Source organism: Mauremys reevesii, linkage group 1, assembly GCF_016161935.1.
Source record: "Mauremys reevesii isolate NIE-2019 linkage group 1, ASM1616193v1, whole genome shotgun sequence".
Classification (NCBI taxonomy): Eukaryota; Metazoa; Chordata; order Testudines; family Geoemydidae; genus Mauremys; species Mauremys reevesii.
In genome coordinates this window covers 125719101-125745116 of record NC_052623.1, presented here as the reverse complement: position 1 = coordinate 125745116, position 26016 = coordinate 125719101, and the positions used below count along the sequence as shown (strand labels likewise).

Here is a 26016-nt window from a genome sequence, read left to right as displayed (position 1 = left end):
ATGCAGGCTCTGCCGTGGAGCTGGGGATGAGGGTTTGGGACACAGGAGGGGCTGGGGCCAAGGGGTTCGGAGTGTGGGAGGGGGTGTGGGGTGCAGGAGCGGGCTCACCTCACGTAGCTCCTGGAAGCGGCCCGTATGTCCCTGCGGTCCCTGCGCACAGGGGCAGCCAGGGAGGCTCCGCTTAGCTGCCCTCACCCGCCCCTGCAGCTCCCATTGCCCCCGGTTGCCAGGCAATGGGCGCTGCGGAGCCCGGGGAGGGGGCAGCGCGTGGAGCCCCAGGACACGCCGGTGCTTCTGACGGAGCCAGGGCAGGGCGGCCTTGGAGCTGCTGCGCGGCCCACCAGGATCCCCTTTGCCCTGGGACCCCGCTACTGCCCCGCCCCGCCCCCAGGTCACGTCACACGGCAGGTTCCAGGACACGCCCCCGCCCCGCTCACAGGGGCTGTAACTCGGCGCCCCGCGAGGCTGCTTAGCGCCTAAGCGGCTTTACGGTGGGGCCCACACAGACCCGGGGTGGGGGGGGGCGCTACAGAAACAGCCTTTCCGCCTGCGGCCAAGGCTTCGCCCCTTCTCTCCTCCCGCTCTATGGCTCCGCCCGCTTCGAGACAGGATGTCCCGCCTCCTGTCTACACGCTGATTGGTGGACGGGCTCCGGCTGCCGGCCCCGGGATTGGCCGCGGAGGGCCAGGCTCCTCCTGCTTCCGGTAGAGGGTTGGGTGGGGGAGGGGCGAGGAGTCGGATTAGAAGAATAGCCCGAGCTGAGGACGGTGGTTGGTGCGCGAGGAGCCGGCGCCGAGGGTAAGTGCAGCCCGCGCGGGGCAGCGAAGCGGGTGGTCGGGCCTGGGCGCCCCGCCTTGCGGGGGCGAGAAATCGGACCCGTCCCTGTCCTCGCACTGGGGCTGTGGGTCTCCGCTGTTGAGCGCGGGGGGAGCCGAGCCCCCCGCCCTCGGGAGCTGCTGGGGCTGGCCCGAGCCCTGCCCTGCGTGGGCGCCTGTTTATGCCGCTGTTAGTGGCGGCGGGGGAGCGTTGTAACGGGTGGGGGGCGGAAGGGTGGACAGGCCCGGCCCGGTGGGGTTTAATGGGGGGCGGGAGAGGGAAGGCGCGGGGGGCACCGGCAGAGCCATGGTGCGGCTGCTGCACAGGAGCCTGGGTTCCCCGGGGCGCCCGGGCAGCGTTTCTAGCTCACTGGGTTTCGAGGTGCGCGGCCAGATGCCCGCAGGCCGTGTTACAGTACCAAGTAGAGCAGCACCGTAGGGGATGGTGGTAACGGGCCTCGACTGAGCTTGAAGGTGACGAGACGAGGGAAAGGGGATCCTGTTTTTGGAGAGGAGCATCATAGAAGCCTCCCCCGCTGTCCGTCTGTGTGTAAAAATGGTCATCGCTTTGGGTTTGTCTGCTGCTTGCGTAATGTGGATCAATTATTTATTTCATGCACCATTTACGGGTCTGAGGGGCAGAGGCAGCAGCCCAGGCCGCTGAGGGTGTCCTTTTGGTGCATCAGAAAGGATGTTTTCACCATCAGCGGGAGTGGAAGGTGGTGTTACTTTTTCTTTCCTCCCCCTTTATGCATGGTCAGGGTGTCAGCTCCCATGTGAGATCGGGAGATTCATATTCATATGAATACAACCTTAGAGGAAATGGGAATTCTTCTGGTATTACCAGGAATAACTTCGCATAGCTTCTTTTATCTACTAGATTATTATTTTTCCCCCCCACTGACAGGTCTGGCCACTCTGCCAGCCTGGAGAGGGCTGGAGACTGAAAATGTCTTCTGAACCTTTTTGTCTGGCTGCTCAAACTAGGTTTGATTCCAAATGGCTGAAGACAGATTTACAGGTAAGAACTTTCCTTGTGGTTTTTTATGATAGTATTTTGTATCATGACATTTGGTGTGCACATCAGCAATGTTTTAAAATGTCAATTGCTAACAAACTGAAGAATCTAACTATGCTGTTGAAAATGGCATGCAGTTTCTGAGCATGCCCTGAGAACTGATCTCAAAGAAGCAATAAAAGCACAGTTTTAATTCCAGTGTAGTCTATATTTTGTTTAAAACCAAGCTGAAGTATATTTTTTTGCTTTTTAATGTCTTTATTCACTGATTCATGTTTAATTATGTAGTGATCTGTGATCTTAAAAAGTACTGTAAATATTTTTAGTCTGTTTACTCAATCTATAGTGGATAGCTATAACATGGAAGAAAAACTGTGGTTAAGGAAAACTGAAATCTGATAAAATTAAGTTACTTGCACTTTGAAGAGTAGGAACAACTAATTTAAATTTGCAGATGAATTTCTTGGCAATTCTGCTTGGATTATTTATAGAGACTTAAATCGTGGTGTGTGTGGGTCGTCCCCCTCCCCTTTTTAAAAAGCTTCCTCCAAGGAGTGCTAATAAGTTTTTCTTGAATCTTTGTACTGTTTTTGACCTGTGGAAAAACATTTTACCTTGTTCAGAGACTTATCTGTGGTGATTGACTGAAAACCAAAACATATGCATTCATCATAAGGCCATGGAAAATGGGAATAAAGATTTATTATAATGTTATAGTTTCTAGTTTTCAAATCCGCATTGTCATTAGTGGTGGTATGTAGAGGTTCGGGTCAGTAAAGCATGTATTTGGGATGGAATGTTCAGTCAATCAAATATGTATATTTTTTCCAGTACTTTACATTTTCAAAGTAATACATAAGAACTGAATCTCAAAATGGGATTGAAATAGGTCAGTCAGTATTATCCTTCAATTACAGATGAGGAAACAGAGAATGGGAAAGGTCATTTGACTATGCCAAGATTACGCGGAGTGGCTGAATGGCAGAGCTGAGCCTAGAATTTAGCTATTCGTGTGCTTAAATAAATGACTGTCCTGAGGAGCCTGCAATCTGATGAAATTTTGTCTCCACTATTTTCCATCTAAAGTTTAACAAAACCAGATTCACTAGTAGCATGCAACTTTTAGTGGGTTGGTATTTTCACATTGCATTCATTGGAGAAACCTTGTATGTGTAATTCTGTGAGATGACTGGACTGATGTTGGATATTGGTAGAGTAATTCTCCTCTTTCCCCCTCCCAATAGCCTGCATTGCTACCTGCAAAAAACCCACAACTTTTAGCTAAGTTAATCAGTAACAGTGTCATGAATGATATCTAAGATTCTTTTTATTTTTTAAAGAAATAACATGGATGCTTTTAAATGGCCAAGTTACATATATTTCATACCTGAGCTCAAATTTTGAGCTAAGCATCTTGCAGAAAAATTATAGGTTGCAAACATGCATTGTCAGATACAAGAGAATAGTGGAAGTTTGCAGTTGAGAGTGGTAGCCTTTTCTTTCTGGCCAAGTGTGTAATGTCCTTTTGTCCTTGTTTTTTATTTTGTTTTTTGTTTCAACTGTTTGTTTTTTCCTCTGTGAATTGGGAGCTTAGAAATTTCTCTGCTCATGTGATTGATACTGTCTCTTGGTTAATATTCTGAACCTCTTGTGATTGCTGGAGAACATTATCAACAAAATGGTCTTAGGATCTTGAATTTAATTTGAGGTTGTTTTTCAATTGGATGAATTATAACTGTAGTAAGTACTTTGCTTATTGTGGGAATCCATGTAATGGTTAACTCTTTAATGAGGTATATTAAGAGGAACTCCTAATATTAAGGAACTTAATTTTCGTAAATAAAAGGTAAATCTTTTCATGACAAGAAACCAATTACATCCAAAGTTGTCAAAACAAATTTGTCTTACCTGAAACATAAGAGTAACTGAGAGCAGAGCTACCATTTGTGATGTCCAGATGCTAAACTTGAAAATCAGTCCTTTGTTTCCTCTGCAATCCACTGAAGAATAGTCAGTTGTTGTCTCCAACTATTATCAGACATTACCCCCAACCTTTTGTTAGAAAAGTAATGTACTGATTTGGTCTTTTTAAATTTAGCTATTTTTTGTGCTGGCATTACACTGGCTCTGTTCTTGGTGTAATGCCAGCAAAAAAATATATCTACGTCTCTATATAAAAAAACTGTATTTTTTCCAATTTAAAAAAATCCTGTATATGGGTCCTTGAAATAGCTTAAGTTCTTTGCCTAATAGATCCTGTGTGGCTTTGTCTCTTTCTTAGTGCATGCTGGACTGTACCGGCTATTGAGTGGAATAATCCGATTACTCAAGGGCTTTTATTTTGGTTTATTTGGTATAATACTTTTTTTTCTAACTGACATGATTTATGTCACTTTTTTTTTTTTTAAGGTGAGAGATCATACTCATTTAATGTGCTGGACTCTTGTTGACATCCTTTGTCTCCTGTACATGAAACGATTGTAGAATGGCTTTATGGCAGGGACTCCCAAACTTTTTCGCTTTCCCACTCCCAGGAGCTGGGGTCAAGGGCAGAGCAGGGCTGGGTGGCACTCCCTCCCGTCACCCTGTGGAGGTTGACCTGAACGTTCCTCTGTGCCTCCTTGGAGGGCGGGGGGAAGCATACCACAGTTTGGGGACCATTGCTTTATGGAGTCTTATATGCAGTGTAATAATAGTAATGTCTGTCCCAGGATAGTAGAGAGACAAGGTTAGTGAGGTAATATCTTTTACTGGATCAACTTCTGTTTGAGAGAGAGGCAAGCGTTCGAGCCACACACAGCTCTTTTTCCGGTCTGGGAAAGGTACTCCTAGCATCACAGCAAAATGCAAGTTGGACAGATTATCTAGAAAAAGTAGTTAGAGGCCCAAAGGGCCACAAGCAGTCCCATGTTCCATTGCAGGGCTTGAGGATTGCAGGTAGCCTAGTGTAGTTTCCTCTGAGCCTTGAAAGAAGGAGGGGGGATGTCTTCTGAGACCTCTCTTGTTCTATCTGCTGATAATTTACTCTAGCTGTATGGGCTCTTTCTTAAAGCTTGACAACTCTGGCAGGTATTGTGGATTGAAGTCAATTAACCCCATTCTTTGTGGAGATCATTACCTCTTTTTTGCTCTGGCCTGGTGTGAAGTTTGTGCCACTGCATTAAAATAGCCCATATAAACATAACTATGGAACAAATAATTAGTTTAAAATGGGTCATGTGCAGCCATTTTTTTTCATGCCATAGGACTTCAGGCATGTACAGAACAGAAGGTCCAATATGAATTAGTGAAGTTTGGAAAAATGTCAGTGAGATCAGTGTGGATGATACTGCACAGAGTCTAGTTGAAAGTGCCCTATTGGGATTATTTCTCTTAGCCTTCTGGGTGTACAGCCAGGTGCCTCGGTGCGCGAAACTGTATATATCTTCAAGGGAGAGAAATAAAAAGACTTACGTTATTTTTAGACACCTTAGATTATCTCATCAGGATATACAAATTGTCATAATGCCAAAGTTTTCATGTACCTTGTAGAACTAGAAGTGAGTTCTGGGTCCTGTTCGAAAGGGGAAAAACTCCTCAATTGTGTGTTGCTCCTTTTTCTAGCTCTACAGGACAAGAAGAAATTAAACATTAAAACAGTCCAGGAAAACTGTCAGCTCAGGTCTTATTCTTACTGTTCCTGGGTCATCATGAATTGTACTTCTAAAGGAAGTGCCACATGTGGCATTAGAAGGATGAAAGGCATATGGGCTTTATTTTATTTCTTTTGTAGATAGTCTAACATTGAGCAGTTTCAAAAGCCTAAGTGCTGGGTAGATGGAGTAATTTGCAGGTGATGTCTTGCGTGCAACACTGGTCACACCTGTGCAACTTAGCATATGGATATCTCCTCTGTGTGTGTGTGTGTGTATTGTGACAAAGTTCTGTCCTTGACTCTGTGGGTCCTGCATTTCCTGGCAGATGTTTGCTAGCCTCAGGGCAGGTCTACACTAAGGGCGGGGGTCGAACTAGGGTACGCAAGTTCAGCTACGTGAATAGCATAGCTGAACTCGAAGTACCCTAGTTTGAACTACTTACCCGTCCAGACGCCGCGGGATTGAAGTCCGCGGCTCCAAGGTCGACTCCGCCACCGCCATTTGCAGTGGTGGAGTACCGGAGTCGACCGGAGCGCACGGGGAGTTCGAACTATCGCGTCTAGATTAGACGCGATAGTTCGAACTCCGAGAAATCGAACTCACCGCGTCGACCCGGCAGGTAAGTGTAGACTAGCCCTCAGAGGCTCCCTGTGACCCTCCACGTAGCCCTTCTCTCTCTCTAGAGGCAAGGGTCACAGCTTACTGAGCCATTTTCATCATAAGCCAACAATGGAGGTGAGGAGAAGCAATCCTCCCTCGCACAGTCTCTGTTGTCTCCCAATCTCAGTAATTAATCGGGGGGGAAAGCCTGGGCCCGCCCTTTACTCTGGGCTCCAGCCCAGGGACCCTAAAATTAGCAGCTATGGTAGCTGACATCTTGGAAATAGGTCATGTACAATTCCCTGGGTCACTTCCCCACAGCAGCTCCCCACTCAATATCTCCTTCACGGTTACCTCAGGGCCTCCTTCCTTACACTTGATACGGATTTGTACTGCTTCATTCCTCCAGCAGCACAGCTCCCTCCTATAGCTCCTGACACCTGCATGTCACTGACTAACTGGGAGGCTTTTAACTAGTTCCAGCCAGCCCTTGATTGGCTTCAGGTGTCCCAATCAATGTAGCTATCTCCACTGCCTTCTGGAAGAATCTTAATTGGTCCCAAGTGTGTTGATTAACCTGGAGCAACTGCCATTTGGTTACCATGGTACCAGGGATTTATTTACCCTGGGGCTAACATACCTGTTCCTCAGTACTTTCCTATAGCCATCTGGCCTTGCCCCATCACAGTATGTAGAATTTTCAAAGCACTGTTTAGAAATTCCCGTTGTTGTTTGAATATCTGTGGGTGAATGATCTGTTGTCTCTCAGTGGAGGCTGCCATTTAGATGAAACCCTGTCACCTCCGCTCCGCCCCCGCAGCAGAAGCCAGGTTTGATGCCAAGTGCGACTGAAAGAACTAGTGTTGCTATTGGCAGTCTAAATAATAGGCTTTCATTGGTAGTATAAGCCTGACTTCCAAGGCAAAGTGATTCTGGCTTACTTGTCATTATCAAACTGTTAAGATGACTGTCTTTGTTTACTAATGTTTTAATTAGATTGTTGACGTTTCTTAAATATAATATTTTGTAATTAGACAAATAGAATATTCTCTCTTACTACATTCTAGTTTTTCCTTTAACATGTGGGGAATCACATTTGGTAGAGTATTTGCCAGTACTGGGAGATATACAGGTATGTGGAAAAAGCTATAAACAGCAACAGGTCATTCACGTTTACTTCAGTCATATGCTTTTAGATATATTTCAAAATATTTGTCCCCTTCTCCCTTAAATTTGAGCCAAGTGTGAAAAGTTGTGACAAAATAAATTGTATCGCCAGGGCTTAAAAAATTTACTTAATGCTTTGTAGCCCAAGAACTAATCTTGTTGTCAAATGTGTTAAGGGTATGTCTACACTGCATCTGGGAGTGAGCCTCCCAGCCTGGGTCCACAGACTTGAGCTAGTGCTTTAAGAATCGCTGTGTAGACATTGCATCTCAGGCTGGAGTGTGGGCTCTGAAAACAGGGCGATGGGATGTGGGGTTGAGAGCCCAAGCTGCCATGTCTGCGTAGCTATTTTTAGAGGGCTATTGTGAGCCCTTCTAGCATGAGTCTCTGAACCCAGGCTGGGAGGCTCACACCCTGATGCAGTGTATTCTTGTGTACCTGTGCTGGCACCCCCTACCAATTAAAGGATAAAACTGTTATATAGTGTATCTAATATCACTGTCAATTGCCTTTCTATTTAATGTTTTAAACATGCCATATCTCTTACATTTGTCATACCTTTTTTCCCTTGACTTCACTCCCATCTCTTTTAAAACCACTATAGATCATGCCTTGTTTCCCCTACAACATTTTCAGGTTTTTCTTTTGCCTCCACACTCTTATGACAGTCTTTTGCTCTCTTGTCTCACCTTACTTCCCTGCTTTCCTCTCTTGTCCATATCTACGTCATGCATAGAACTTAAACAATTTTAGTAGAAACCCAGTGTCTAGGGGACTAAAACTACTAGTCAAAGCCAGATACAGTTGGGAAAGTCTCCCATGCCAGCTAGTGGAAAGGGGAACATGTTGTGCTTCCTATACTGATACTGTTTTTAGATCCTGCTCTGTTAACTGAATAGCAGTAGTAAAAAGAGTTTTCAGTCTGCTGTAGCTTGGGAAAGCAATGGGCGGCAGCCAAGGTACTAGAGCTGTCTCTTCTTAAGAAGACAGCTTTGCTTCAGCTTACATTCATTTCATATTTGGAAGGCTATTTTTGCAACCATATGGGTGAGAGGTAACTTTTTCAAAGGGTAACGAGCTTTAAGAATTATACTCGTGTCTGAAATCTTTGTACCTGCTATAAATTATGCCTAAAATTGTGCTCTTACATTGAGTTCTATATGGGAAGGCTCCTTTGTCAGCCTGGAACTCCATTGCATTTGGTGAGGCTTCCCTACATCTTTGTCATCCACCTATGAGGATCTTATTGTAGTATCAGGGCCTTGGTTATTTAAAAAGGCAAAAGTTAGCTAAAACTATTTTTTACTTATGTGGCGGGTTTCAGTCATTTCCTTTTTATAGTGAGTTTCTGAAAAGAGAACATCAACAGGGTTCAGAAACACTTGCAGTTTTAAATAACTCAAAAATGTAAAAAATCCTAGGGTGCACTACCATTCTATTTTATGAAAATGGTCAGTTAAAATCAATATGAAGCTGTCCCTCTCAACGAAAGCTTAGGTTCTGAAGGAGTTAGTGGTATTTGACTTTGCAATCACCTATAACAATTTAAGAGTCTCCTGTGGCAGGATTTTTTCAAATTCTGTAGAATACTAGTGTTAGTATGTCTTCCTGTTTAAATCAAAGCTTGGAAAAAGTACTTTCTGGTATCCAGTGGGAAGACTGCCAATATCATTTAGGTTTCAGAGCAGTAGCCATATTAGTCTGTATCAGCAATATCATTTAGGACTCTAGTAGCATAGTATGAACTGATGCAGTTCTAGTAAGCTTCATGCTTACTCCTCAAGCTAAATAGTAAAATTCAAACATTACAAGTAGTTCACTTCGCTGTGGCTTTTCACAGTAAGTGGGGTATGATCCCATGGAGACTGGGAAAAGGAAACAGAAGAAGGAAGGAAAAAAACCCAAAACCAACCATAGAAGAGAGAGACGACAACAAAGGTGAGATACAAAAATCAGACTTCAAGAGGCAAAGACAGAGTGTATTGGGAATATCAATGTTGCTTCTCTACCCTTTTCTTTAAAAGAAGGAAAAAAGGTCCTGTTTTTTTCCTTCCCCCCCCCCCCTTTTTTTAAAGGGTTGATACAAAATATGGTACAGCTGCAAGGAAGAAGCAGGATACTCTTTTTTTTCTCTCCCCTTTGCACTGCTGGGGATTTTGGAGTGCTTCCCAGTGAGTAGTTCCTGTCTTTCATAACTGGCCCTTGTTAGCAGGTTTCTGATAATTTTTTCAGGGTGCAATATAAATAGTTCTTTGAGGGTTATGTCTTAATTAAATTCTTGGATGGGAATGGTTTTGCTGCCTGCTTTGTTTTACTTGCACTACCTACTTCAGTGAAGTTCATAAAAGTAACTTCAGACTTTCATTCTGCCTACAGGGCAGTTTGCTCTTGTGACATGGATTGTTAATCAGCTAGGCCATGTTCAGAGAATCTTGGCAAACAAATCTCTAATCATTGGATTCCAAAACAATTTACCCAACTCCTGTTTATTTCTAAAATAATCCAATTTTTTAAAAAACTTCAATTGAGGTTTTGCATGGGAAAAAATATGGTAAGGATTTCAAGGTCTTATGCAGGTGATGTAGCAGTGTGTCTTCCACTGGGATTAGAAAGGAGCATAATAATTGGCATAAATGATTTGATCTATGGAGTTTATGAAAAGTTAGATCTCCTAAATGCTGCTGCCTTCCTGCTGGAGGACATCTGCCCAAGAGGGGATTCAGGACTTCTCTCAAGACTTGAGAGAATATCTAACAGTTGGAATAGGAGTTTGCACAGAGGGAGAGTAGGCTTCTATATTAGATTTTTAAATTAGTTGTTAATTGGGCTAAAGAAAATCTATTAAACTAAATAAACATTTTACCTTCTAACTTAAAAAGTAAACCTAGTGCCAGTTAGAGTAAAAGCCTCAGTTTAATTGTGCAGGTAAGATTACCAATAGGTTACAGTGGGGGCTGCTGAGTGTGTAGTGCATTAATGTAGTGCTTCCTAATTCCATATTTCCAAATTGTGACTATGGTTGGCAGGTGTGTCCAATCTGGTAGGCTGCGTTTCTGCATTTGCTCGTTGCACGTAAATGTTTTGGAAAATGTGGTCCTGAACTCACTTTAAGTATCTTCAGAAACCTCTTTATTCCTAAATGTTCTGTTAATAGAATCATAGAAATGTAGGACTAGAAGGGACCTCCATTAGATCATCTATCCAGTCCCCTGCACTGAGGCAGGACTTAGTGTTATCTAGATCATCCCTGATAGGTGTGTGTCTAACCTGTTCTTAAAAACCTGTAATGATGGAGATTCCACAACCTGCCTAGGTAATTTGTTTCAGTGCTTAACTACTCTTACAGTTAGGAAGCTTTTTGTAATGTCTAACCTAAATCTTTCTCGCTGCAATTTAAGCCCATTACGTCTTATCCTGTCCTCGATGGATAAGATGAACACCTTGTCACCTTTCTCTTTGTAACACTTATGTACTTGAAGACTGTTATGTCCATCCTCTATCTTCTTTATTCCAGACTAAAAAAACTGGGTTTGTTTAATCTTTCCCTATAGATAATGTTTTCTAGACCTTTAATCATTTTTGTTGCTCTCCTCTGGGCTCTCTCCAATTTGTCCACATCTTTTCAAAAGTGTGGTGCCCAGAGCTGGCCAGAGTGCTCCAGCGGAGGCCTTATCAGTGCTGAGTAGTAGTAGAATTATTTCTCGTGTCTAAGGCTACATTTTAGTCACAGGTGGTTTTTTTAGTAAAAGTTTATGGACCCCCTCCCGCACCCAAACCCAGAGCCCTGAGCCCCTTCCCACACCCAAACTCCTGCTGCTGCTACTTGGGGGGGGCGGGGGGCGTGCGTGCGTGCTGGTGGCCCAAGACTGCCCTAGCAGCAGCAGGCCCTGGGCCAGCCACCGCAGAAGTCAGAGTTCCTGAAAAGTTAGGGAATGCATGACTTCTGTGACAAACTCGCAGCCTTACTCATGTCTTTTTCTTACAACACTCGTGCTAGTAAGTTCCAGAATGGTGGCTTTTTTTTTTTTTGGCAACAGTATTGTTTTCTATTTACATTGTGATCCACTATAACCTCAAGAGGCTTTTCAGCAGTGCTCCTTCCTAGGCAGTCATTTTCCATTTGGTATCTGTGCAATTGATTGTTCTTTCCTAAGTAGAGTACTTTGCATCTGTCCATATTGAATGTATCCTATTGATTTCAGACCATTTCTCCAGTTTGTCAAGGTAATTTTGAATTCTAATCCTGTCCTCCAAAGCTCTTGCAACCCCTGCCAACTTGGTATCATCTGCTAACTTTAAGTGTACTCTCTTTGCCATTATCTAAATCATTTATGAAGGTATTGAATAGAACCGGACCCATGACAGTTCCCTGCAGGACCCCACTCAATATGCTTTTCCAGCTTAACTGTGAACAAGAGAACTGCTGAGTACAGTTTTTCAACCAGTTGTGCACCCACCTTATAGTAGGTTTGTCTATGCTATATTTCCCTAGTCTGCTTATGAGTAGGGTGACCATATGTCCCGTTTTGGCTGGGATAGTCTTTTTTTTTTTTTTAAAGCCCTGTACTGGCCGTCACGATTTTTTTTGGCAAAACTCTGCATTTTGCCAGAAAGGTGGGGTGTGACCCCCCCCCCTAGTGGGACATGGAGGAATGTGCTGGGTGGGGGGAGGGGAGCAGCATTGGGAAAATGTGGTCACCCTAGTTGTGAGAAGATCATGTGAGACCATATCAAAAGCCTTATTAAAGTTGAGATATATCACATCTACTGCTTCCCCCATCCACGAGGTTTGTTTCTCTGTCAGAGGAGGATATCAGGTTGACTTGATGCAGGGGTGTGTGCAAGAATTAAAAATTGACAGCTTTTGGAGGGGCATGTTCTGTGCCCCCGCCGTGGCCATGGGGCTGGAAGAAGTGTATATCTCACTGCTGAGGGTAAGCAGGGAAGCAAGGGTACGTCTACTACATGCTTGTGGCTTCTACCCTGGTCCCTATGCTACTTGCCTGTGTGCTGCTTTGGTCCCTTCACAAGTGATTGCCGAATGGCACAGGAAAATTTCCTACAATGGGGGAAGGAACAAAGCAGCTCTGCCAAAGAACCTTCGGCTGAGGATTGTCGAGTACCTCCAGGAAACTTTCCTAGAGATCTCTGGAGGATTCCCATGAGATCTTGGTGTGCATCAACACCCTTCTCTGTGCAGCTAATCAGTACAGCAGAACAATGTACAGTACACAGAAACACAGCCAGCCTTGTACGTTTCTATACCCTGAACCCACCTCTGCACCACACAAACCCAGGGCCGGTGCAAGGAAGTTTCGCGCCCTAGGCGAAACTGGCACCTTGCGCCCCCCCAGCCCTGCAGCAGCTCTGCCCTGAGGCGCCCCCCTGCAGCAGATTTCTCCCCCCCCCCCCCCAGGGAGCCATCCGGCACCTCCCCATCCCAGCTCACCTCTGCTCCAGAAGTCCTGCTGTCGCGCCCATCTCTGGGCTCGTGCCACGTGCGCTAAGTAGAGCTGCGGAGCTCTGCCCAGCCACCAGCGCCATCGCCAGCAATGAGAAGAATCGCCTGGGATGGAGCGGCCGCTGCACTGAGAGGGAGAGGGAGTCTGAGCCTCCGGCAGGCAGCACAAGGGTTCCCCTGGGTCAGTGTGCCGCCGGCAGCCCGAACTCCTGGGCTGGCTGCTGGCGGCTCAGACTCCCTTTCCCTCCCAGTGCAGCAGCTGCAGAAAGGCTTTAAAAAAAAATAATTGGGGGCTCCGCTTTTTGGTGCCCCCAAATGTTGGCGCTCTAGGCAACCGCTTAGTTGGCCTAAATGGTAGCACCGGCCCTGCACAAATCACTTACGAGGCGTCTCCTTTCCTGGTTCTTGCTCACCGGAGAGCAACTGCTGAGACTGGCTAGACACCTTCAGAGTGGTGAAGAGTTCCTGGCTGACTGCCTCACCGGGCGACCCGGCCAGGAGCTCCTCTTCATCAATGCAGTTATACTGTTCAAAGGCAGCGGGTAACTTTGATTAGAAAAGGGAAATGTAAAGGCTGAGGTTGTCTGTTTTTCTGTATATCTTGTATGCTTGCTTTCCCTTTATATATCATCTTTGAAAATGGACTTTATAAACTTTATTTTTGCCACAAGCAGGTCTCTGGTGTGCAAGCTATGAAATATGAGCGCCCAAGCACACTGATAACTGTGGGGGCTGGTTTCACACGTTTTGGGGTGATGAACTAGAGGTGAATGATCGGAGTGTCTTTGTACTTAAGAACTCAGGGAGGACACATTTGGGAAAACTTGGGACACATTTGGGACTAGAAGGGCTGTTTGTCACACTGCAAGGAGTGACTAGGCTGGTGAGAGTCAGGGGGCAAAACCTTGTGCTTGTGGGCTGGCTATTTGTGCCAGAGATTGGAACCATAGTTGCACAGCATTAAGGCCACAAGGAGGAGCAGGAGGTGACATAGCCACTTACTGTCTGGGTAGTTCCCAGGACATCAGTCATTGCCACAAACAGTGACACAGAAGAGCATCCTCATCTTTCTGATAGACTGCAACCAAAAGATTTTTGAACAGAACTCCAGTTTTTGTGTCTCAGCACTTGGATGTCAGGTGGATAGGCACTTCGGAAATGTTTGGATATAGCAAATGTTCAGGAGAGAATGCTTGTCTCTCTGTGCTGGCTAACCTAATTTCCAAGCCAATTTATGGGAACAATGGTCCTGGGGCTCAAGAACAGATCTGTAGCTGTTCTGTTCTCTGCAACTGACTTGCTATGACTTTGGGCAAATCACTTGGTTGGTTATAATTGGGTTAATACTTCTCTTACAGATGTTGAGAAGCTTAATTAATTATTGATAAAATGCTTTGAGATTCTGAAATGGGGAAGGTAAAGTTTGGCTAGTAGTTTTATTCACCACACTTTAAGAAACTGCTTAACCATGTTTGGTTTTCAGTATCATAGTAGCAAAACATTGCTGCTGATTGTTGTTTACTGTCCATGGAGTGAACTAGAATTCCAGTGTTAAATTGCTCTGGTTAAATTGAAGGAGTATATCTGGTGTTTGCATTCGTTGTAAACACTTTATCTGTAGTTTTTAAAACACTGTGTCAGCAGTCCTCCTTTCAGTCAGCTGCTTTGTTTATTGCCACACACTATCCTATGTCTGTTACACTTAAGTGTTTTTTTTATTTCATTTTTTTTTTTTCAGATAATGAAGCAAGATGATAACTTAAATGCCACTAAAACAACAGCAAAAGCTGTCTTTCTAAAAGCTATCTATGCCTATCTCATAGAGCTGGAAGGGACCTTGAAAAGTCATCAAGTCCAGCCCCCTGCCTTCACTAGCAGGACCAAGTAGTGGCCCCCTCAAGAATTGAACTCACAACCCTGGGTTTAGCAGGCCAGTGCTCAAACCACTGAGCTATCACTCCCATACAATACCAGCTTTGAAATCAGGGCTTTGGAGCAGACCCCGGAGCTGGAGCGTGGAGCTGCAGGTTTTTGCCTGGAGCTGGAGCGGAGCCAGAGCACAACTCCAGAGCCCTGTTTGAAATAAATAAATAAAAACCCAAAACTGACTGTATATACTAAAGAGAGAATTATTCTTTCTGAGCGGGAAGAATGGGCTATGCAGTCCCGTGAGCAGTGTTTTCTTTATGTAGCATATTGAGGAAGTGACTTGAATAAAACTTAACAAGGAAAGTCAAGCGCAGTTGGCCTGTTTTCATTTTTTTAGCTGAGTTGACAGGATTTTTTTTTATTTTTTTTTCCAGTACCAAGTTTGGACTTCATTTTTAAAAAGAGGATTAGATGCTGATATTGGGGGGGGGGGGGGAACAAATGTTTTGATTGTAAGCAACACTTATAAATGTGTAGTAGAACTTAGCAAGCCTGTATTTCAGAAGACTGTGTTATGAAGAAACTCACAGAATGACTGAAGATATGCATAATGGCATCTAAAGTTTAGAATAAGTATAAATTTAAGGGGGTGAAATTGCACATAGTTACAATCCAGAATGATCTAAAAATTTAAATAAAATCTGCATAAAAAGATTGGCAGACTAGAAGTCTTGACCTATAAACAAATAGAAGATAAATATCAGTTTTGCAACCCATTATATGTGGGTGCCCAACGCCACTGTTTCCTCAAACTGATGTCCTACCCTACATTCTTTTTCAGAAGATTAAAGTCCTTCTTTGAGATAACTAAACTGGTCTTTTTTAGGGCTGTCAAGTGATTAAAAAAATTAATAGTGATCAATCGCACGATTAAACAATAATAGGATACAATTTATTTAAATATTTTTGGATTTTTTACATTTTTCAAATATATTGATTTCAGCTAACACAGAATACATGTACAGTGCTTACTTTATATTATTTTTATTACAAATATTTCCACTGTTAAAAAAAAATTTTTTTTCAATTCACCTAATACAAGTATGTTAGTGCAATGTCTTTATCATGGGAGTTGAACTTAAAAATGTACACTTATGTACCAAAAAAACCCCTGCACTCAAAACCAAAACAATTGTAAAACTTTAGAGCCTACAAGTCCATTCAGTCCTACTTCTTGTTCAGCCAGTCACTCAGACAAACAAGTTTATTCATATTTGCAGGAGATATGCTGCCTGCTTTTTGTTTACAATGTTGCCTGAAAGTAAGAACAGATATTTCCATGGCACTGTTTTCTAGCCAGCATTACAAGATATTTGTGTCAGATGCACTAAAGATTCATATGTCCCTTCAGGCTTCAACCACCATTCTAGAGGACACTCGTCAATGCCGATGACGGGTTCTGCTTGATAACGATCCAGAGCGGTGTGGACTGATGCATATTCATTATCCAAGTCAGATGCCACAAGTGGAAGGTTGATTTTTCTTTTTTGGTGGGTCAGATTCTGTAGTTTTCGCATCGGAGTATTGCTCTTATAACTCTTCTGAAAGCATGTCTTCCCCCACCTCCTTCTCAGATTTTGGAAGGCACTTCAGATAATTAAACCTTGGGTTGAATGCTGTAGCTATCTTTAGAAATCTCACATTGGTACCTTCTTTGAGTTTTGTGAAATTTGCAGTGAAAGTGTTCTTAAAATGAACATCATGTGCTGGTTCATCATTTGAGGGTAAAATAGAGCAGGGGACATGCAATTCTCTGCCAAGGAATTCAGTCACAAATTTAATATACACATTTGTTTTTAATGAGCATCATCAGCATGGAAGCATGTCCTCTGGAATGGTGGCTGAAGCATGAAGGGGTATATGAATGTTTAGCATATCTGGCGTGTAAATACCTTGCAATGCTGGCTACAAAAGTGCCATGCAAATTCCTGTTCTCACTTTCAGGTGACATTGTAAATAGTAAGTGGGCAGCATTATCTCCTGTAAAAGTAAACAAACTTGTTTGTCTTCACGAAGTAGGACTGAGTGGACTTGTAGGCTCTAAAGTTTTACATTGTTTTGTATGTTTGAGTGCAGTTATGTAACAAATCTACATTTGTAAGTTGCACTTTCATGATAGAGATTGCACTACAGTATTTGTATGAAGTGAATTGAAAAATACTATTTCGTTTATCATTTTTACAGTGCAAATATTTGTAATAAAAATATGAAGTGAGTACTGTATACTTTGTATTCTGTGTTTGTAATTGAAATCAATACATTTGAAAATGTAGAAAAACATCTAAAATATTTAATACATTTCAATTAGTATTGTATTTAATAGTGTGTTTAATAGTGATTTTTTTTATTAATCGCGTGAATTAACGGTGATTGATCGACAGCGCTAATCTTTATTTAAAAAAGACTGCAAAAATCACATGACAAAGTTATGTCTTCTGTTAAGTTACCTGAGTGCTTCAGTGAGGGATGTCTGCCCCACCCAGCCCTTACCCACCTGATGCTGCCTATGGCGGAGGAGCCCCCAACTTCTCCAGCCTGCTGCTTCTACAGAGCAGTAGGGAGAGGCAGGCCCCACGCCAGAGAGCCCAAAGCGGATGGTCAGTGGTCTGGAGCGGCAGCAGCTGAGGGCTCCTCTCCACCCCCAGTGGCTGCCTGCCAGTGATGGGGGCAGAGAGGAGCCCAAAGCCATCTACTGGCCAAAAGGAGCAAGTAGTGGGCTGGGGGGAGAAGTCAGGGGGTGGAGGGGAGCTGGCAGGCGGGGCCGGGGCAGAGAGAAGACCTTTCCTCTTATCCTATGGCATCTTATCTTACCGAGTTACTGTGGTTGATGTATTGAGGTCAGCGGAGTGCAAATGTACATAAGAACGACCATACTGGGTCAGACCAAATGTTCATCTAGCCCAGTATCCTGTCTTCTGGCAGTGGCCACTGCCAGATGCCCCAGAGGGAGTGAACAGAACTGGTACTCACCAAGTAATCCATTCCCTGTCGCCCATTCCCAGCTTCTGGCAAACAAAGACTAGGGACACCATCCCTGCCCATCCTGGCTAATAGCTATTGATGGACTTATCCAGAAGGAACTTACCTAGTTCTTTTTTGAACCCTCTTATAATCTCGGCCTTCGCAACATCCTCTGGCAGAGTTCCACAGGTTGACTGTACATTGTGTGAGAAAATGCTTCCTTTTGTTTGTTTTAAACCTACTGCCTACTAATTTAATTTGTCCTTGTTAAGAGAAGGAGTAAGTAACACTTCCTTATTTACTTTCTCCATATGAGTCATGATTTTATAGACCTCAATCATATCTCCCCTTAGTCATCTCTTTTCCAAGCTGAAAAGTTCCAGTCTTATTTATCCCTCCTCATATGGAAGCTGTTCCATACCCCTAATCATTTTTGTTGCCTTTTTCTGAACCTTTTCCAATTCCAATACAGCTTTTAAAATTTAATTATATTATGGTCACTATGGTCCAGATATTCACCTCTTGGACCAGATCCTATGCTCCACTTTGGACTAAATCAAGAATTGCCTCTCCTCTTTTTTGGATTCCAGGACTAGCTGCTCCAAGAAGCAGTCATTTAAGGTGTCAAACTTTTATCTCTGCATCCCGTCCTGAGGTAACATGTACCCAGTTGTCTTAAACATACAGCTAAGGGTCGCATAAAATCCCTCCTTTACCTGTAAAGGGTTAAGAAGCTCAAATAACCTGGTTGGCACCTGACCAAAAGGACCAATGAGGGGAGATGATACTTTCAAATCTGTGAGGGAAGGTTTTTTGTTTTGTCTCTCTTGTTTTCTCTGGGTCAGCAAGGAACCATACCTGAACTAAGCATCTAGGATTACAAATTGTAAGTAATAGGAAGGAAATGCATTAGATTATCTTTTATTTTAGCTTGTGAATTTTCCCTATGCTAAGAGGGAGGTTTATTCCTGGTTTTTTTTGTAACTTTAAAGTTTTGCCTAGAAGGGAATCCGCTGTTATAAATCTTATTACCCTGTAAAATTACCTTCCATCCTGATTTTACAGAGGTGCTTCTTTTACTTTTTTCTTTATTATAAAGTTCTCTTTTTAAGAATCTGCTTGGGTTTTTAAAAACCCAAGGGTCTGGTCTGTGCTCAACTTGGTTACTTATTTGGTTGGTATATTATTCTCAAGCCTCCCCAGGAAAGGGGGTGAAGAAGCTTGGAGGGGATATTTTGGGGAAACAGGAACTCCAAGTGGTGCTTTTCCTGGATCTTTGTCTAACTCACTTGGTGGTGGCAGCATACTGTCCGAGGGCAAGGAAGAATTTGTGCCTTGTGGAAGTTTTTAACCTGAGCTGGTGGAGTGTAAGATTAAAGGGTCTTTCATGTGGCTCTCCACATCTGTACCTCAGAGTGGGGAGGGAACCCTGACACCAGTCGATTATGGGGATAGTTGAAATCCCTCATTGAGTTTATTTTTATAGCCTCTCTAATCTTCCTGATCATTTCAGTTACTATCACCATCCTGGTCGGGTGGTCAGTAATATATCTCTACTGCTATATTCATATTTTTCAAGCATGGAATTACAATCCATAGAGATTCTATGGTACAGTTTGGTTCATTTTAAGATTTTTACTTCATTTGATTCTATGCTTTCTTTCACATATAGTGCCACTCCCCCACCAGCACGACCTATTCTGTCCTTCCAATATATTTTGTACACTTGTATTACTGTGTCCCATGGATTATCCTCATTCCACCAAGTTTCTGTGATGCCTGTCCATGTAGACACTGTTACCTTACAACTCTCCAGCAGCAGTCCCACAATGTTCCTTCCTCCTCTTTAACTCTGTTCCATAAATTTATTAAGGTTTTAATGTATTTACTTTTCACTTGCACAAAATTGTTTTGAATTTGTTTTTTTTTTTAACTCACTAAAACAGTATTGTTTGGAAAATAATTCATGTTTATTAGTTCCCAACATATACTGCAGAATGCTTGGCAGTAGTGAAAGCAACTGCTTACTTGTTGTTGAACACTGACACAACTCATAGGATCAGTCACAAAGTAATAATCATAAATCTACAGCAAGCACCATAAAATGAATAGGTGCATTGTCTGTATTATATTAATTGTAGCTTGGTACACATCTTACAATTCCTAATAGGCCCCCAAACTTCAGGGCCAGGTAGAACACAGTCCACTACAATGCTGTGTATTGTGGTTCACTGTCAAAGTGCTCTCTCAAAGCCCCCCTGTGCTGTATAGCTCCGCATTGATGTCTTCTGATAGCCCTTATATTTGGCTGTTTAAACTCACCAGACAACTGCTCCACCTCCACCTTTCATCTCAGTGGCTACTTTTTGCTCACAGATATGCAGGACACAACAGGCTGCTACAACCATTGGGATAGTTTCTCACTGAGATCCAGTCTTATTAGTTAAAATCATCAGTGCCCTTTTATCTACCAAAAGCACATTCAACTGTTGTTTTGCACCTGCTGAGTTGGTAGTTGAATCTTTCCTTGGTGCTCAGTTTGATGATTCAGGAGTGTAAGGAATAGGCTTGGTCCCCCAGGATCACAACTGGCATTTCACCTTCAGTAATGGTAATTTGCTGGTCAGGAAAAAAACATCCCTGCTTGCAGCGTTCTGAAAAGTCCTGTGTTCTTAAAGATGCGGAAGTCTTGCACCTTCCTTCAGCAGCCCACATTCATTTTGGGGAAGAGTCCCTGATGATCCGCTAGCACTTGAATACCTATAGAAAAAAGCCCTTTCTGTTGATGGACTCAGTGGCAAGTTGGCCTGGTGCCAAAACTGGGATGTATGTACTGTCTATCGCCTCACTGCAGTTTGGGAACCCTATCGCTGCAGAGCCATCCACTATATACTGCATGTTGCCAAGAGTCTCAGTCCTGCATAGCAGGTGATTGATTGATTAATGGCTCTGCACACAGCGGCCTCCACAGTGAATTTTCCAACTCCAAAATTATTTCCTGCTGACTGGTAACAGTCCAGCACTGCAAATTTCTGCAATGCAATTGCCACTTGCTTCTCCACTCTTAGTGTAGCTCTCATTCTGGTGTCCCTACACTGGAAAGCTGTGGTGAGCTTGGCACACAGATCTAGGAATGTGGCCTTTCCCATCCAAAGATTCTGCAGCCACTGCTCGTCATCCCAAGCCCATGTTACAATGTGATCCCATCAGTCAGTGCTCGTTTCTCAGGCCCAGAAGCGGCACGCCACCATTTGCAGCTGCTCTTTGAATGCCAACAACTTTGAGTTGGTCCTCGTTACGTCCCACAGCAATCTGCCCACCAGCAAATTGTCACCTTTTCCTGCGATTCTTCTTGCAGCCCTGCAAATACTGGAGGAGGATATGTCCTGTGCTTGCAACACTCATGATGATAGTTTAGAATTGTGCAGGCTCCATGCTTCTGTCAGAGATGGTGAACAGTGACAAGCCCGGCATTGGTTGGTGAGATTTTCAACATAGGTCTGAAAATTATGGGCTAGAGAAGGTTGCATGGTGGGAACTTGCCCTCCCAGTCACCCAGGGTGTGACTCATTTCTGGCCACCATGCATTGCCAAAACTTCCCAAAAGCCAGTGCACTGGACAGTGGTGATACCTAGGATACACCACTGGGATACCTACCCATGGTGTACTCCTGATGAGTATGTGCAGTGGCGATGCAAGGAGCCAAGCGATATGCTAACTGCGGTGGTATTAGGCCGTTGTAACTTGCATCAGCAAAACTTTGTAGTATAGACATGCCCTAGTCAGGGCTTATGCTGAGGCCAGTACTAAACTGAGTCTTGCTTAGTTAATACAAAGCTTGAGAATTCCCTTGAATGTGTTTTGCTGTTGACAACCGTGGATTCTGCTCTTTCATGCTTCGGTGCTCACAATTCTACTGGGCAGGGAGGAGGTCAGGTGGGGAGGAACAAAACTATCAAATGTAAGCAGTATTGCCCTCTTTTCAGTATTGTAGATGTGCCAGATTGCTTTCTTTTTTCCCCGTCCAGGTTGGGTGTTGACACAAACATCTTCAAATTAACTGTTAGGGATATTTTGACTTAAATAATCTGCAGTGCTTTTTCCAGTATAAAATTCTTAGCTATAACCTCATGTTGAAGTATTCTCTTCTTATAATTCTTCAGAATCCTATTGCCTAGTTGATAAGTTTTGTTTCATGTTCTGGTTGGTTAAAGTGTAATGCTAGAATTTATTTGAAGTCAATATTATAATGCATTTTGAAGCTTTTCCTTCAAGAAGGTTGATCCTGAAGAGAGCAGACCCTAGCAGGGTGGTTGAAAGCAAATTCTGTAATGCTGTTAGAAGTCATCTGAAAGTTATTTGTGTGGTGTGCAAACCTTGTATTTGCTTTAAGATTTCAAAGACTGTACCTCTAGGACAACTAAATTGTCTAAACTAAGTGTGTGTTGTGATATTCTTTCTTTTTTTACTTTGATGAAAGTACTGACCGTGATTTCAAAAGCTTTGTTTGAGATGGTGTGGGCAAGTCTGAAGAATGCTGTACATAACTTACTTTCTAAAATTATTTTTAACAGCTTGCTTTTACACGAGATGGACTCTGTGGCTTGTGGAATGAAATGGTGAAAGATGGAGAAATTGTATACACTGGAACAGAATTAGCACAAAGTGGTGAACTACCTCTAAGAAAAGGTAAGATTTCCCCCCCACTTTTTAAAAATTTCATCTTGATGTGTCCAACCCTCAGTTCTTAATCAACTGTAACTAACTTTCCTTTATAGTGTTACTGCTCTTGAATAAATAGGAGGGATCTACTTACTAGGATTTATAGGTTACTGCTTCCTCCAATCTGTTCCATTGATTTCTTTTTTGGCTTTTTAGGAATGCGGCCGTTCTCTGTTGGCCTAAGAGGAGACCTTAATTTTCAGAAATGATGACTTGTCATAGTAAAATAATTATCTTTAAAAAAAAACAACCCCTCATCTCCAGGGTGCAAGGCAGACATGATGTGTGTGGGGTTCCCCCCGCTCCCGCCCGGGCGCAGGGCAGAGGCTGGGGGCTGGCTGCTGTTGAGACTTGCCGCCAATTTCTCTCCTTACACAGGTCTGGGCTCGACAAAACCACCACGGAGCTTCTCCTGTGCAGGCAGGCAGGGCATATGCCGGCAAAGCGCCCAGGCTCCCTCGCCATGCTGCAGAGTAGACGGTGCGTACACCTGCTATCGGCAGTGTCCACAGTGCTTCTCCCCCACGCACCTCCCCTATCTTGAGCCCTCAGTGCCCAGCATCTGCCCCCTCCCCTGCACACAGCTGGCTCCTGCCCCCTCCAGCAGTGCACTTTCATGCTGTAAAGGATTACATATTGCTCGTGTTTGTCAATACGTGTACTTTTTTGTATTAAAATAATTCATATCTGAAATTTCTGGAATATACAGCTTTGAAAACTTTTGAAATCACTCTGTTTTTATTGCTGAAAAACACTGCCCATATCTATAATGTCTGGTTTCACTTCCTGCACCAGCAGTTCTAGTTCCTCCATTTTGTTAAGGGACTAATGTCTGCTTATTATTTAAAGAAGTTATCCAGACTCTTGAGTTTAAACACATTGGATTAGCTAAAACAAGTTTATTAACGACAAAGATTTTGAGTGAGTATGAGTGAAGAGGCATAAAAGTCAGAAATGGTTACCAGAAAAATAAAGATAAAATGTTTACTAGTATCTACTTAAGAAACTATCTTAGGCCTGGTCTACACTAAGAAGGGGGGTCGAACTAGGGTACGCAAGTTCAGCTACGTGAATAGCGTAGCTGAATTCGAAGTACCCTAGTTCGACCTGCTCACCCGTCTAGACGCGGCAGTGTCGAACTCCATGGCTCCCCCGTCGACTCCGCCACCGCCGTTTGCAGTGGTGGAGTACCGGAGTCGACCGCAGCGCTTCCGGAGTTCGAACTATCGCGTCTAGATCAGACGCGATAGTTCGAACTCCGAGAAGTCGAACTCACCTTCCGGGTCAACGCGGTAAGTGTAAACCTACCCTTAGTTGCAAAGCAAACTCTCACCACGTGCTCTAGCAGATTACTGACCAAATTGTCAGGTCAGGACTCCTCTCCTAGAATCCAATGTCTGTTTCCTTTGGTCTTCTCAGGTGCAGAGAACGATGTGAGCAGTGGGAGAGAGGGGTGTCTTGGGGTGTTTGCTACTGCTTTTTATAGTTTGTCTTCCTCCTGAAAACATTTCCAGCTGGGAGGAAGGCAACAAGCGGTCATTGTGAAACGAAACTCCATATTGTTTGCTAAAAAGTGGATTTTTTTGCCCTTGCCCCCTTTCTTGCCAAAGAATGGGCGCTTAGCAGGTAATGGTCCATCAGCCTTATTTACATCTGGCTGAGGCATCTGCTTGCCCTTTGTCTCTGAGGAACTAGTTTGGTCACTCCCCAGACTTATCTGGAAAGCATACTTTTAGTCATGATCTCAGTTTATGTTCATAAACCCTTTTCCACTGGAAAGCTCTGTAAACTGTCATTTCTGATATTAATTGAAAGTCCGGTTTATAGTTCAGTTGGCGCGAGGCCAGCAGGCTTCTTACCTGGCTCCCCGGAAGCTGTGACATGTCCCTGCCATTCCTAGGTGGAGGAACAGCCATGAGGGGTTTGGAGTGCGGAAGGTGGTATGGGGCGCAGGCTCTGGGTGGGAGTTTGGTGCGGGAGTAGGGGCGTGGAAGGCGTTCTGAGGTGCCAGATCTGTGCGGTGCTCACCTTTGGCGTCTCCCCGCAAATGGCAATCTGTCTCTGCTGCTCTTGGGGGGGGTGGGCGGCACGGCTAGGTGGCTATATCTGCTGCCCTCACTCCGAGCGCTGGCTCTGCAGCTCCTATTGACTGAGAACTGCAGCCAGTGGGAGCTGCGGGGGTGGTGCCTGGGGGCAGAGGCAGTGAGCAGAGCTGCCTTGCTGCGCCTCTACCTAGAAACAGCAGGGACAGGTCGCCACTTGCGGGGAGATGCCCAAGGTGAGCACTGCCCAGATCTGGCACCTCAGAACACCTCCCACACCCCTACTACCTATCCTCTCCCGCACCAAACTCCCTCCCAGAGCTCATGCCCCGCACCCTCTCCTGAGCCCCCATTCCCTTCTTAATTACCCAGAATTTTTGATTTACTGGCATCCCTCATTCCCCCAACATGCCGGATAAGAGAGCTTTCACTGTATATCCATATATTTGAATAATGCTGGGCTTCTGTCTGTGTAAGTCTCTGCAGTAAGGCCTGCATAGATCAGGAAGGCGACTTCCTGGTTTTCATATGTTGTAGCCACCTTTGGTCACTTAGGCATTCTATTGTCCTGCTTGCTCTGCCCAGCTTTACTGTCTGTCAGCGCCTCCCTGGGCAACAGTAATATGTCTGTATATTCACCTCTCAAAATTTTATCTTTAGTAGTATTGAGAAGGTGAATTCCCATCCGCCACCTCAGCATACCTGGAGCAGCAATTCTGTCCCATGAATTCACATTCCCTATCAGTGTGAGACTTGTAGGCTACTCAGCTACCTTCTCCCGCCAGTGCTGGCTCCAGGCACCAGCTTAGTAAGCAGGTGCTTGAGGCGTCCACTCCGGAGAGGGGCAGCACGTCCAGCTATTCGACAGAAATTCAGTGGAGGGTCCCTCACTCCCGCTCAGAACGAAGGACCTCCCGCTGAATTGCTGCAGATCGTGATTGCGGCTTTTTTTTGGCTGCTTGGAGCGGCAACACCCCTGGAGCCAGCCCTGCCTCCCGCTCTTGATTAAGGGTTCCTGCCCCATGGCGAGGGGTCTGCCCTGACTGACTATTGCCTGTCTCCCATTATTACCATCTCCAGCCTCCCTCTTCCCCCCCCCCCGCCCCCCCCGGAAAGCTCCCAGCTGCTCCAATAACTGAAGGTTAGTTTGCAATAGCTGTGTAACGTCACTGACTTCTGTAAGTGGATTTACCCCAGACATCCCTGACACAGCTCCTAGGACACTAGATCTCTTGTCCCCCCTCCTTCCCCCACCAATCTTAGTTCTGTTACCCCACTCGGTTTGTCTCCTGTTTTTCAGGGGGAAGGGTAAGTGACCATTCTCCCCTCCCCCTATATATCCCTTGAGAGGAGAAGTGGGTAAGTTCCCCAAACCCTGCTGAGGTCCCTCCCACAGTCACGATTTGCAGCATTGGATGGAAAAGGACTCCCTTTCACACCCCGCCCCTGCAACCTCCCACTGGTGCTGATTACAGTCATCCCTGCGAGCCATGTAGCTCTTCTGTCCTGCAGTCCGTTCAAATGTCCTGGCTCTAGGTGATCCACTACACCTTGTAAGTCTTGTGGTGGCCCCTCTGCCTGTTTGGCAGGCTTCCTGCTTCTGATATACTTAAAAATGTTTTTTTACTATTACTTTCTTTGTGTTTAGCAAGTTGCTTCTCAAAT

At 44.4% G+C, this 26016-nt stretch overlaps 1 protein-coding gene and 2 long non-coding RNA genes across 6 annotated transcripts in view; 1 reads left to right on the top strand and 2 right to left on the bottom strand.

Annotated features, from left to right (window-relative positions):
• Positions 1–574, bottom strand: part of LOC120398342 — a 28106-nt gene extending 27532 nt beyond the window's left edge. The window contains exon 1 of the long non-coding RNA XR_005594330.1: positions 109–574. This is a non-coding gene — a long non-coding RNA (uncharacterized LOC120398342). The remainder of the gene's footprint in view (positions 1–108) is intronic.
• A 124-nt stretch (positions 575–698) lies between these two features.
• The window catches only part of HERC2 (HECT and RLD domain containing E3 ubiquitin protein ligase 2), a 201145-nt gene continuing 175827 nt past the window's right edge, over positions 699–26016 (top strand). For 2 of the 4 annotated variants that reach the window (XM_039525659.1, XM_039525664.1), the window contains exons 1-3: positions 699–798; positions 1723–1836; positions 22162–22276. In XM_039525659.1, coding sequence (XP_039381593.1) covers positions 1765–1836; positions 22162–22276 — 187 coding nt within the window. In that variant the 5' untranslated portion in view covers positions 699–798; positions 1723–1764. Of the gene's footprint in view, positions 799–1722; positions 1837–9154; positions 9174–15994; positions 16116–22161; positions 22277–26016 lie in introns of those variants that run through there. The other 2 variants (XM_039525678.1, XM_039525672.1) reach the window with 2 other exon arrangements.
• LOC120398345 lies at positions 4563–6615 on the bottom strand. Its single transcript, XR_005594331.1, has 3 exons — positions 6423–6615; positions 5358–5438; positions 4563–5257 (listed from the first exon to the last, which is right to left on the bottom strand). It is a non-coding gene; the product is annotated as an uncharacterized LOC120398345 (long non-coding RNA).